The sequence below is a fragment of the Apodemus sylvaticus genome, chromosome 14, assembly GCF_947179515.1.
Source record: "Apodemus sylvaticus chromosome 14, mApoSyl1.1, whole genome shotgun sequence".
Lineage (NCBI taxonomy): Eukaryota > Metazoa > Chordata > Mammalia > Rodentia > Muridae > Apodemus > Apodemus sylvaticus.
The window spans coordinates 58,964,412-58,977,282 of record NC_067485.1 but is presented as its reverse complement, the minus strand read 5'-3'; the positions used below and the strand labels follow the sequence as shown (position 1 = coordinate 58,977,282).

The window sequence follows — 12,871 nt, the reverse complement described above, 5'->3', positions numbered from 1 at the left end:
TTACCATGGGCTCTACCCAGTAAGAGCTCAGGTGCCAGGTAATCTGGAGTTCCTAGAATTCGCCCATCATCTGCTGGGGGTGCCCCTCTTCTCACACTCTTTGGAGTTCTGTATGATGTTCCCAACTTGACCTGATTTGGAGTCTGCTAATTTAAGAGTTCAAGAGACAAGAAATATGTTAATTTCTTTCAAATGAATAAAAGCACTGAAGCGTTAACAAACATTCTTTAGGTATGAAATATGCATTCAAATCCTTGATCAGGGATTTAAAAGCAGACTCCGGCTAGTTATAATTATTAAAAAGTTCTTATGTAATCAAATTCAATAGCTCTGATAATGTCAACTGTTTTTGTAAGATATGTCTGTAAAAGAAAAAAAATCTTTTTAGATAGTTTTACTATACAGCTCAAACCATGATCTTGCTTTAGCCTCCAAAGAATTCAGATTAAAGCTTTATAAGGAGGAATTCCACCTAAGAAAAGTACCTTGACAGCCTAGATTGATATAAATAAGAAAAGGTATGGCTGACAAAATGATTGAAAAATATTAAGACAATATTAAGATGAACTAAGTGTCTGTCATCTCTTGTACTAAGCGGTCTTTAAAAGTTTTAATGTAATTTCTGCTTAACACCAACCTTTTTTTTTTTTTTTTTTTTTTAGATTTATTTATTTTATTTATATGAATACGGGATCCCTTTACAGATGGTTGTGAGCCATCATGTGGTTACTGGGAATTAAACTCAGGACCTCTGGGAGAACACTTAGTGCTCTTAACCCCTGAACCATCTTTCCAGCTCCAACACCAATCTTTGAAAGTAGAATGACAGGGGCTTTTGTCACTTATAGGCATTTGGAAAATAGGTTCTGAGGTTAAGGGACATCTAAGTCCTTAACGGAAAACTGAAATCTCATAACCTAAATTTGGAGTGTAATCTTTTCATAATGCCCCTTCAAAGGAATAAAAGAAATGGAATTTTTGGTTTACACAAGTATAGAAAATAAAGACAAATAATATTTGAAATATATATTACTGTTGGAGGATATTAAGATAATCTTCAATTTCATATTAAGGTATATTGAGATCAGTGAAATATGTATTTTCTTATAGAAAAAGCATAGTTATACAGCTATTAAGAATAATAAATGTCACTATCAACTTCACTTTTATGCATGAAAAAATTTCAACCACTTATAGGAGAATCAAACTGTATAATTAATACCATGTAACCTAGCTAAGAGGCAAGCATGTCTCTTAGGTTATTACTCTAATATTGTAAGAGTAAAGTGGAACATACCTGAAGTGACATATACGTTCTTCCTTTTTCAGTAGGGGTCACAGCCATAGGATACGAACCACTGTAACCACAGGAAATGTCCATAGGATCTAAAGAAGTTATGCTCATTTTGGATGGTTCTGAATTACTAGATGCATTAATATGACTGTTAAAACTTTGAAAAGCCACGACATTGGTCTTAGAGGTTAATGTTTTGGGCACCTTTGAAGGAGGAGCTAACATTCGGTTACTGTCTTGGATAGAAGCATGGCAGTCATCTTTTGACAAGGAATTTTCTTGGCATTTTGGTATCAAAAGTAGATCTTCAGTATTGGGTTCTTCAAAAGAGTAGTCTCTGATGCTTTTATCTGGTTCTAAGGCCTGACTTTCCAGTGAGCTTTCCATTACAGACACTCCAGGAAAAGATGAATCCGAGTCCACACAGACAGTTTTAGGGGCTCTGTCCTCATCAGAACAAACAGAGTTAGAACTGAGGCAGTCTTTTTTACTGGTCAGCTCACAGTCTTCATCTAGTTCAGACATAAGGTTCTTTGCTATTGTTGGTATATGCAGTTCTTCTGGGGTTTGTCTGTCAGTTAAATAGGTGACAATGTTCTCCTTATTGGCATAGTCATGCTGCTGACTTTCGCACACTGATAGCTTCAGGTTCTGGACTTCGGCTGTCAAGCCTGTACTTTGATTTGCACAGCAGCCCTGACTTTCCTTCCTGGCTTCATACTCAATACAGTTTTTTTTACTTTGTATAATTTCCTGACAAGGACTGGAGTCAACCATGTGGAAATTTCTTTTACAATTTCTTTTGCCAAGGTGTTCTTCAGATGTAGCACTAGAATTTACAGCCCACTGGCTGGACTGACAGAAAGTAGACTGTCCCTCATCAATGGCCATGTCCTCATTATTTATATCCAGTTCTCTTGCTTCCCAAGAGATTTCCTTGAAGCATTTTCGAGGGAGGGTCACCTGATCGCTTCCAGTGGCGGGAACGGCACTGGTGCTGTGAATGGGAGAAAGTGCTAATTCCAGATCCGTCTTGGTCTTCATGGCACCCGCGGATTGTGCACACAGCATTCCGCCTGCACTCCAGCTCACTGCACAGCCTGATGCCTTGGTACTCTAAGAGGCGGGAAAGGCTCTTCAGTTACAAGCCTTAGTTCTTTCAAAGCTTCTAATCTATGAATGTCTACAGGTGAGAAGTAACCCAGTCAACTAGTATGCTGTCTTTTTTTGTTTTTAGATGGAACTGAAGAGTTAAAGTCAAATATAGCATAAGCTTACTATAGACTACATTGCTAATAATCACACTGTTCCAAATATAACATTGGCTACAATTTAAATAAATTATGTCTCAATATTTATTTTGATAATATACTACATGATATTAAACAAGAAAAATTAACAGAATATATTCAGTCAAATTTTGGGGTAGGCTTATAAGTATAGTACATAATCTATTTTGCAATAGGGACATGGCAATTCTGCTTAAAATGGCAAAATGTAAGGGCCTAAAATCTACTAACTGAAAAATTACTGACTAAAAGTAGTTATTATAAACATGTGTCACTATATAAACAATAAAGTAAAACCAGAAATGAGTTTAAATTGAAATCCATTGTTGGGGTTGTGGATATAACTGAGGGGTAGTGTGCCAATGAACGAAAATAAATAAATTAATAAAAAAGTAATTATCAAAAAGATCGACTGACACTGAAATGAAAACAAAATGCTTTTTTTCCCTTTGTTTTTTTAATTATTATTTTACTTGCTCACTTTACATCCCACTCCAGCCTCCCACTTTCCTTTTCTCTTTTTGAGATAGTCTCATGTATCTCAGGCTAAGTAAGTAGCAAGGATGACCTTCAACTCTCATGGAATTACAGTATGTGCCACCAGGCCCAGGTTTTAGGATGCTGGAGATTGATCCCAGAGTGCTGTGCTTGCTAGGCAAGCACTGTACCAACCCCAGACTAGCAAAATGCTTTTCTTGCAGACTGAATTGAAAAAAATCTGAAGGTACCTGTTTCAGAATTTTGTATATATTGTATATATAATATACTGTAGCCAGTGCTCTTAACTGTGGAACCATCTCCACAGCCCTATAGGATTTATAAGGATACTGTCATAGCATGAATCTTCTGCCATGTCAATACTACCTTTTGTTTTCCTGGCATTACTGGAGATTGAATTTAGGATCATGCAAAACTACACCACAAAGATACAACCCCAGCCTTAATGGCATCTATTTTCAATGTATAACCATCGAACTTTATTAACTATTATTAACTTACTTAGTAGCAAGGAACACTGCAAAAAGATTTCTGAATTATAATTCACTGGTGTTTCTGGTATAGACACTGCTGAGCCTTGGAGTCATAACAGTGTTATTGCTGTCACTTGTATAATCTTAGTTTTCCTACGCTCTAGTTCCCTGTCCTCTCGGTCCTGCTCCCTCAGTGCAGCACTGAGAGGGAGGAAGAATAGAGCTATATATAAACTGACAGAGTGCACAGTATGATCTCTGCAAAATGAAGGAGATAAGAGTTCTAGAAGAATCTGGTTATTATACAGCATATGTTATCTATAGCAAAGTCTAAAAGGAAAAAGATGCAGATGTCTTGTTTTATCTATGTTTGACTTTACCCTAAAAATACAATTATCCAACAATAGTGAGAAAAAGTCATATTTTTGGGAATAAGAAGCAAATATAACATCAATTACTTTATCAAATGACTTATTTTGATATTACCCTTCTATGGAGGAGAACTTAGTTTAATTTTATATATATTTCTATGACCTTTTCTATTAGTATTAATAACTATAGAAAAAGCAAAACATAAAGTAAATAAAATAATATTTGGGGGGCTGGTTCAGGGCAGAGTTTTTCATTGTAGGTTTGGCTGTTCTGGAGCCCAGTGATCCACCAGCCTGTCTCCTGTGTGCAGGGTTTAAAGGCGTGGCCCACCACAGCCACCAGCCTCAGCCTCCTGTGTGCAGGGTTTAAAGGCGTGGCCCACCGCAGCCTGGCTCAAGTAAGATGATTTAAGAACATCCATTCATTTGGCGAACAACTGCTCTGTGATAGACACTTTGAAGGAAACATCCCTATTAACTTTATGTCCTAAAAGTTAAATCTGAAGAGTTTCCATTCTATCAGATGAGAAATTTGTAGTAAACAGTACAGAAAGAGATATTATAAGTTTTAAAATTATGTCTGGAAACAACAATAGCAAACCCTCAATTATCTCATGTCTCTCACAGAAGGAGATGAAAAAGTGCCTGGAGGTCAGACATTTTCAGCTGGTTCACTACAACAGTCACTCATCATACATTTCAGCATGTATGACCAGTATCAATCAAATGAGGGATGAAATGAAGCTTTTACAAGAATCTGACACAATATCCAGAAAGATGAAGACTTTCTTATAATACCTCCACTGTACCCATGAGGCAATGTCATTTCCTTACAAGTTTCTTATGAAAGGGCTGGTGTTAGTATCACTGGTCTCACGTGCGTATTTGCTTTAGGTTATGTACCCTTCCTCCTAACCTGGCAGTCTCTTTCCCTTTTGGGACTGCTGTGGCATTCTGACTCCACACTGGATACGAAGGTATGAGACTGGCTACTAGTACTTGAGGTACCCAGTCTTTTCCTACACTGGAGTAGGTTAGAAGTCAGACATTTCACAGGTATTTCTGGATTGGATGCAAGGGTTTCAAAACCTGTAGGGAAAAGAAAATGCTAGTTTATTTTCACAGCTACTAGTTGTTTATGGAACTTGACTCTTTCCAGGTAACTGTAATATATATTATATATTATGACTACTCTTTGTGAACATTACCTAGCCCACAAGGATATTGGTATATCTGCTATGATTTTTATTATGTTTAGATTCAGAAATTATTTCAAACAGGTTAGAACTAAGGTTATAACTAAGCCAAATCACTTTACATTTGTAAAATAAAAACCAGGCTAAGGACATTAAAAGACAATAAGCAGGAAATTGATTTTGAGCTATATATGATTTACTTTGGAGTTATCAATAACAGACCATTTACTAGTATGCATTATTAAGATATGCTGTAAGGTGCAGCAGTATAGGGGAATACCAGGACAGGGAAACGAGAAGGGCATGACTGGGGAACAGGGGACAGGAAGAAGGCTTATGGGACTTTTGAGGAGGGGGGGATCCAGGAAAGGGGATATCATTTGAAATGTAAATAAAGAATATATCAAATAAAAAAAAAGTCTTACACTAGGAAAAAAAAGATATGCTGTAAGGTTAAAATGTTATTAAATTGACCTAGCTCAATTAATGTTTAATTAAACTGTAGCAGTACTGGAGATGTTGAAATTTATAAGCTTATCGGCGTACTAATTATAGAAAGCCACAGGCATTTGCTTTTTTGTTTTTCCAGTGCTCAGGATTGAACCCATGACCATGTACATGTATGTATGTGTATATATATATGTATATATTTATATGTGTGTATATATATATATACACACACACACACACACCAACCAAACATTCTAACAGTGAGCTTTACACCTGTGCCTTTTTATAAGGGATTTTGTTACTATGATCTGATAAGTTACATGACAGAAAACTGACTACTGAGCTGCAATATGGCAGCACCTAGAGTACACATGCTTCTTTGTCTTACATAAATGGCTAGCAAATGGTTGCTTCTTAGCTTTGTGCATGTGTGTGTGCATTGAGTTGGAGGCCAGAGACCAGTCTGGGGCAGAGTGTCGCATGCACCATGCATCATCTTCTTACCCACAGAGGCCAGAGTATGTGTTAGATCCCTGTAACTGGAGTTGTAAACAGTTGTAAGCTGCCACATGGGCCCTGGGAATTGAACATGGGTTCTCTGGAAAAGCAGCCAGTGCCCTTAACTGCTGAGTCATCTGTCCAGCTCCCACTTAGTATTCTGAGATAAGGTTTCTTTCTGTCTAGAGCTGGCTAAGCAGTCTTGGCTGGCTGGCAGCCCAGGGGATCCCTGTCTCTATCTTTAGCATTGAAATTACAACAGTGCACCACCATACTAGCTTTCTCAAGTGGTTTTGTAGACTGAATAAATGCCCTCACTTCACTTTCCATTAGACTCAAGAATGCTTTACTGAATTACTTGAGGATGCACACTGTGGCATCACACTGTGTGTGACGGCTTGAATGAGAATGGCCTGCCAAGGTACACGTGTGACAGCTTGGTGCCCAGGTGGGAGAACTGTCTGGGAAGCATTCGCTGTAGCCTTATAAGAGGAGGCTTGTCATGGGTACAGACCTGAGGTTAAAGAAGACCTTGCCAGTGTGCTTCTTGGCTTCCTGCTTGTGGATCAAGATGTGAGCTCTCAGCTGCTGCTCAAAGCACCCGCTTCTGTACCCTAGCTCTGCCGTCACGGCCTCTAACCTCTGGAGCTGGAAGCTCTAGTAAACTCTTTTTTTGTTGTTTGTTTTTTTATTTTTGTTTTTCGAGACAGGGTTTCTCTGTGTAGCCCTGGCTGTCCTGGAGCTCACTCTGTAGATCAGGCTGGCCTCGAACTCAGGAATCTGCCTGCCACTGCCTCCCAAGTGCTGGGATTAAAGGTGTGCACCACCACCACCCGGCTGTCCAATTAAACTCTTAAATGCTGTGCTTTGTTACGCTGCCTTGGTCATGTAGCTTATTATAGCTATACAGAGGTAAGACGTGTGTATCTTTTTTCCTTTCCAAAAGGGATGAACATGACATTAAACTCTAGAAAATTAGAGCTTTGTAATATAATAAGCATCATATTTTACAACAAGGAAGGAAATTTCTTTCAAAGTTCATTTAATGCAACTTAATTTTTCATATACAAATGCTCTAGGTTGATCGGGAGGTTTTGAACTAGAGGCCTAGCTGCCTCTGGTTGCTAGGATTAAAGGTGTGTGCCACCATACTCAGCATTCGTTTTCAAATACAAAAATTCGTTTACTTGTAAACCAGTCATCCTGACACATGCCTGTAACTTTAGTACTGAGAGGCCAAGGCAAGAGAACTAAAATTTAAAGGCCAATCTGAACTAATAGTTCAGCCTGGACAACATATTGAGAACTTGTCTCAAAAATACTAATAAAACAAAACAAATAAACAAAAACCCCGAAATGAAACCAAAATTCCATCCCCAACACAAAGAATAACAAGAAAACACAGCCTTCATTTTGAGTTTTTGAACTACCTCAAAACTTTTAAAAATAAGTTTACAAAGACATACAACATTGCAGTTACTTTATTCTCTTCATATAAAATTTCCATAGATCCAAACATAGTGAAATTTATTCAACAATCATTTAGGTAATTGAATATGATTATTAGCAAGACAGTTTATTCTATGGACTTATAGAATCTACTGCGTTTGTCAGAAATGGCATTTATGTAATAAAATATAGGAGTGCCACAGTTATTAAATTATTAGAAATTTAAAGTTTTGAGATATTTTTATTCTTTAAAGCACACACTTAGTGGAATAAAATACCCTTTTATACTCACATGATTTTAGTAGTTTGCTAGAATAAGAAGTCAACTCCTTCTGATCTACGGACATAGGACAGATTAATCCTCGAGAAAGTTGTGCTTCAGACTTAGGGGCTGAAAACATGTTTGCAGAGTCTTGATCTTTTTCTCCAACTGGTGTGAACTATTAAAAAGCAAAATTATCTGGGGTCAGTGAGATGGTCAAGGTAATGGCACCTGCTGCCTGATGGTGTGACCTCAATTCCTAGTTCTCCATGTGTGGAAGGAGAGAACAGACTTGAACAGGTGTCCTGCTGCTACATACACTATACCTACATGTGATAAAAATGGTTTAAAAAGAAAAAAATACTAAAAGCAAAAAATTAAACACGAGTACTAAGAGCTTCATCTTCAGATGGATACAGCAGATAGATAGATAGCTTTACCACCTGATAAAAAAAACTGCCAAAGGAAATGCCGTCTCATGCTTGGTTCTTACATCCTCCTACCTGTTTTTATTTTAAAGCAGGCTTTAAAATTTTAAGTGATAATCATGTAAAGGTATTTTATGAGTTTCCTTATGAAGTACTTACAAATCCCAAAGAACTGATGAGAGATAAGACTTGTCCTGGAGTTCTTGAATAATCTTGCTTAGGTTTCGACATTGATGGTGTTGTGAGAATATCCATCATATTTATGTCTATACATGCAAAAGAAAATATACAAATATATTTAAAACCTTTGCTCATCATTGAGTATATAAATAATCATGTTCTAAACATTGTTTTTCTACATTAGAAACTTCACCTATAGAACTGGCTGGTATAGGATATATATATGCAGAGGCAACATTTATAAGCAATTAACTAATTGAAATCATTACAATTTTGAGAAGTAGAGATATAGCTCCATGATAGTGTCTTGCCCAGCAAGCATGCATAAGGCCCAGGGTTTAAGTCTCAGGACTCAAAAACAAAACAAACAAACAAACAAACAAACAAAAAAAACAAAAAACAAAACCAGTTTCTTTGAACAGTGCTGTAGAATAGACTGAACATAATGAAATAACTATCAAATTTCAGGAAACACTTGCTCACTAATTATCAGTTATCTCAGGAAAGCAACTGCCACTGCTGTTGACTATTCACTAAAATGAGATGATATGGTAGAGACACTACCATGGAATGGAGCTAGGAGTTTCCTCCCTGCTGGCTAGCTGTTGTAATATCACAGTGTGCTAGGGGACTGACAAAAAAGGCTGAGGATGAGCAGTAACAGTTTTATCGAGCAGTAGATGCTTACTGCTGCTAGACTAGAGGCAGACATGCCTATTGGTGCAATAGTGGTGTGGTATGTGGGTGACTTACTAAGTCTCTTAGTGGATTTAAGAAGGAGGGAATCCTTGTCTGAAATTCTAGACTCAGTCAAAAATTCATGGCTGGGGATGTATTAGGTCCTGGGGAGGGGGAGGTCCCTACTGCTTATTATTTTTACAAATGAATATGATGTACCCATCAAATCACCTTCAAAATAATTATGCTTATAGCCACAGATCATTGTTGGTGCTGGCTCTGGCTAGAGCATTTTTTTTTTTGTAGTGGGCTCAATAAGTACAGATGCTTATATCCAATCAAAGTGATAAAACAAGTGACTGTTGAATGCTCAGAATGAAGGGACATGATTCATACTACAGCTAGCAAGTGTGGTGAGATTGGTGTGGAATTCTGACTTACAGGAATGACTACAGTATTATTTAAATTTAAGCCAACTGTGATCACCTGACCAAGACCTACATAAGATTAATCCCACCAATATAATGCCATGGGGTGGCAAAGTGTTAATAAGGTTTCTCTTTCCTGAGGATCTATATGTAGTTAATGGTTTCTGGGGAAGAGACAGTTCTTTCTCTGAGGTAGTCGCTGTTAAGGGCATACACTATAGTAAATGACCCTACTGTAACTAACTGGCATTTAAGAAAACACAGAAGATATAAAAGCAACAGGAGGACTAGTTGGGAAGAGGAAGGGGATCAGTGGTGTGGGGTGACAGGGTAAAGTGTGTGTGAATACCACTAAAATATGAAAATTCACTGTTACCTGTTAGACTTAAAAATTATAATCTCTGAAATCAAGCAAGATAATTTTTGTTATAAATAAAGTACTGAGGAAAAAAAGGAAATAAGAAGTTAATTCAACTATGGGCCTTTTATATCATCTAATATGTTAGGCTTAGGTAAAGAGAGAAATTAATCTATTTTATTAGCATGCGTCAATATATTTAAATGCTTAGTGACCAGGGAGTGGAACTGTTTGAAAGGATTAGAAGGATTAGAAAGTGTTGACTTGTTGGAGGAGATGTGACCTTGTTTGAGGAAGTGTGTCACTGCGGGGTAAGCGTTGAGGTTTCAAAAGCCCATGCCAGGTCCAATCTCTCTCACTCTGCCTGCAGATCAGGATGTATAGCTCTCAGTTACTGTTCTAGTACTGGCTTGTATGCAGCCAAGCTCTCTGCTATGATAATGGACCAACCCTCTGAAACTGCAAGCAAGCCCCTACTGAGATGCTTGCTTTTATAAGAGTTGCTTTGATTGTGGTGTCTCTCATAGCAACATAATAGTGACTAAGATACTACTTTAAAATAATTCAACATTGATTATAATACTTTTATTATTTTACTTAGATGAAAAAGTAAAAGTCTGTTCTGTTTGATGTAAGTCTTTTAAGAAATGTATTCAACCAGAAATCCAAGCTCTTGGAAGGTTGAAGCAGTAAGACTGCTCTGAGTTCAAGGTCCAAGGAAGGCCCTGTCTTAAAACAAAAGCATTATACTTCAAGTCGGAACATACCAATTTCATTTGTCTCACACTGATGAAGCAGTTAAAAAAAAAAAAGGAATAATAATCTTACATATTCTAGGCCTGCCTTAATGACCAAAAATGACTTAAACTTAAACATACCAATATCATCCTTATCCATTTCTGTAACAACTGATTAGGAGTTGGGTTTGTTGTTTATGTTATAAGAAAGCTAATATGGTGACCATATTATATATTATAGAACCTCATATAGACTGCACAATCAGATATTACCTCCGAATCAAGACATGTAAAAAATCATATGAAGTGGGATTAGGAAGACTATATTCATATGAGCTTAGGTAAGACTTTTACCTAATTTAGGAATAATTCTACACTTGTATTTTCAAACAATTATAATTTACAGCTTATAATTTTTAGTTTCAATTTTACATTACTCTTCATATATTAAACAAACATTTTGAAAAAGCTGGGTGTGACAGCACATGCCAGTATAACCATGCTCAGGGGCAGAGGCTAGAGAGACAGAAGACTCAAATTCAAGGCCAGCCTGGTCTATATAATGAATTCTAGGTTAGTCAGGGCTATAGAACAAGAACATGTCTGAAAAGTCCAAAAACAAGGGCTAGTGAGGTGGCTTAGAGGATCAAGGCATTTATGCCCCAAGCCTGGGGACCTGAGTTTGAACCCCGGAATCCGTGTAAAAGTAGACAGAACTTATTCCACAAAGCTGCTTCTCTGACCTCCACATGCCTTGTATGCCTCCATATCATGCACAGATACACAACAACAACAACAACAACGATAGTAAATAAAAAATCCAAAATCAAACCAAAACAGTTTGCCTTTTCATACAACCCGTTGGGTGTGTGTATCTGTGCTGGTGGAATGCAGATCTGGGCCCTGGATATGCTAAGCAAGCACACTACCTCAGGGCCACGAGCAGCATTCTTTTCTACAGCTTTCTTTCGCTTTGCTTTTTTAAGCCTTTAAGTTAGTACACAAAGGACTAGATTTCATCAACAGCATCTTTATACATTGTGTGGTTACACTTTGTTCCCATTCCTTACCCTCCCCTCCCCCAGCATCTCTTCACCTCTTCCCAATGTCCTCTCTCTTCTTCATCTATACTTTTTAAAAAAAAATGTATTAATGTGTACACTTGTGTCTGTGGAGGCCAGCGTCCGATACCCCTGGAAGTCAGTGCTTGGAACTGACCTCTCTGGCTCTCTGCATGTGCAGCAAATGCTTTTATTTATTTATTTATTTTTAATTTTTATTTTCTAAATTCTTTGTTTACATTCTAAATGCTTTCCCCTTTCCCGGTTCTCCTCTCCCCATATGTCCCATAATCCATCTTCTCTCCACACATTCTCCAATCACTTCCCTCCTTTTTCTCTGTCCTGGTACTCCCCTACAATGCTGGATCAAGCCTTTCCAGGATCAGGGCCCTCTCTTTACTTCTTCATGGGAGTCATTTGATATGCTAATTGTGTCTTGGGTATTCAGAGCTTCTGGGCTAATTAATATCCACTTATCAGTGATTGCATTCCATGTGTATTCTTTTGTGATTGGGTTGCCTCACTTAGGATGATATTTTCCAATTTCAACCATTTGCCTAAAAATTTCATGAATTCATTGTTTTTAATTGCTGAGTAGTATTCCATTGTGTAAATATACCACGTTTTCTGTATCCATTCCTCCACTGAGGGACATCTGGGTTCTTTTCAGCTTCTGGTTATTATAAATAAGGGTGCTATGAACATAGTGGAACATGTATCCTTATGTAGCAAATGCTTTTAACTGCTGAGCTATTTCACTAGTCCCTCTTGTATACTTAATATAGAATCAGCTCTATTTCTTAATATAGAATCCAACTTCCAAGTTGGTAATTTATCATCTTGCCACATTTCTATGATGAATTTAAGTTAATGTCTTGTTTTAATTCATTATACAATGGTACTGCAAATCATTTTATTCACTTACATTTTGTTCTCTAGACACAGTGCTTTAAAATAAATTTTAAAACATAAGATTGACAGGCTAGGAATGTAGCTTAGTGTCAGAACACTTGCTTAGCATACAAGAAGCCTTGAGTTCAGTCTCTTAGTATTTACAAATCAAAACATCCAAACCAGATATAGTCAGTGATCTACTTTTATAATCCCAGCACTTGGGAGGCGGAGGGAAGTTTTGGCTACATAACAAGTTTGAGGACAACCAAGGCTACAAAAAACTCTGTGTTACTCTACCTTCTTCCCCCCAAAAGTCCCATATAAAAT

At 37.3% G+C, this 12,871-nt stretch overlaps 1 protein-coding gene across 3 annotated transcripts in view; it reads right to left on the bottom strand.

Annotated features, from left to right (window-relative positions):
- Positions 1-12,871, bottom strand: part of Mastl (microtubule associated serine/threonine kinase like) — a 36,889-nt gene that overhangs the window by 14,522 nt on the left and 9,496 nt on the right. For 2 of the 3 annotated variants that reach the window (XR_007973255.1, XM_052156974.1), the window contains exons 5-9: positions 8,368-8,474; positions 7,811-7,958; positions 4,842-5,014; positions 1,298-2,410; positions 5-146 (exon numbers count right to left, since the gene is read on the bottom strand). Coding sequence is in view for 2 of the 3 variants with exons in the window: in XM_052156974.1 (XP_052012934.1) it covers positions 5-146; positions 1,298-2,410; positions 4,842-5,014; positions 7,811-7,958; positions 8,368-8,474 (1,683 nt within the window). In the remaining variant the exon portion in view is untranslated. The remainder of the gene's footprint in view (positions 1-4; positions 147-1,297; positions 2,411-4,841; positions 5,015-7,810; positions 7,959-8,367; positions 8,475-12,871) is intronic. The other variant, XM_052156975.1, reaches the window with a different exon arrangement.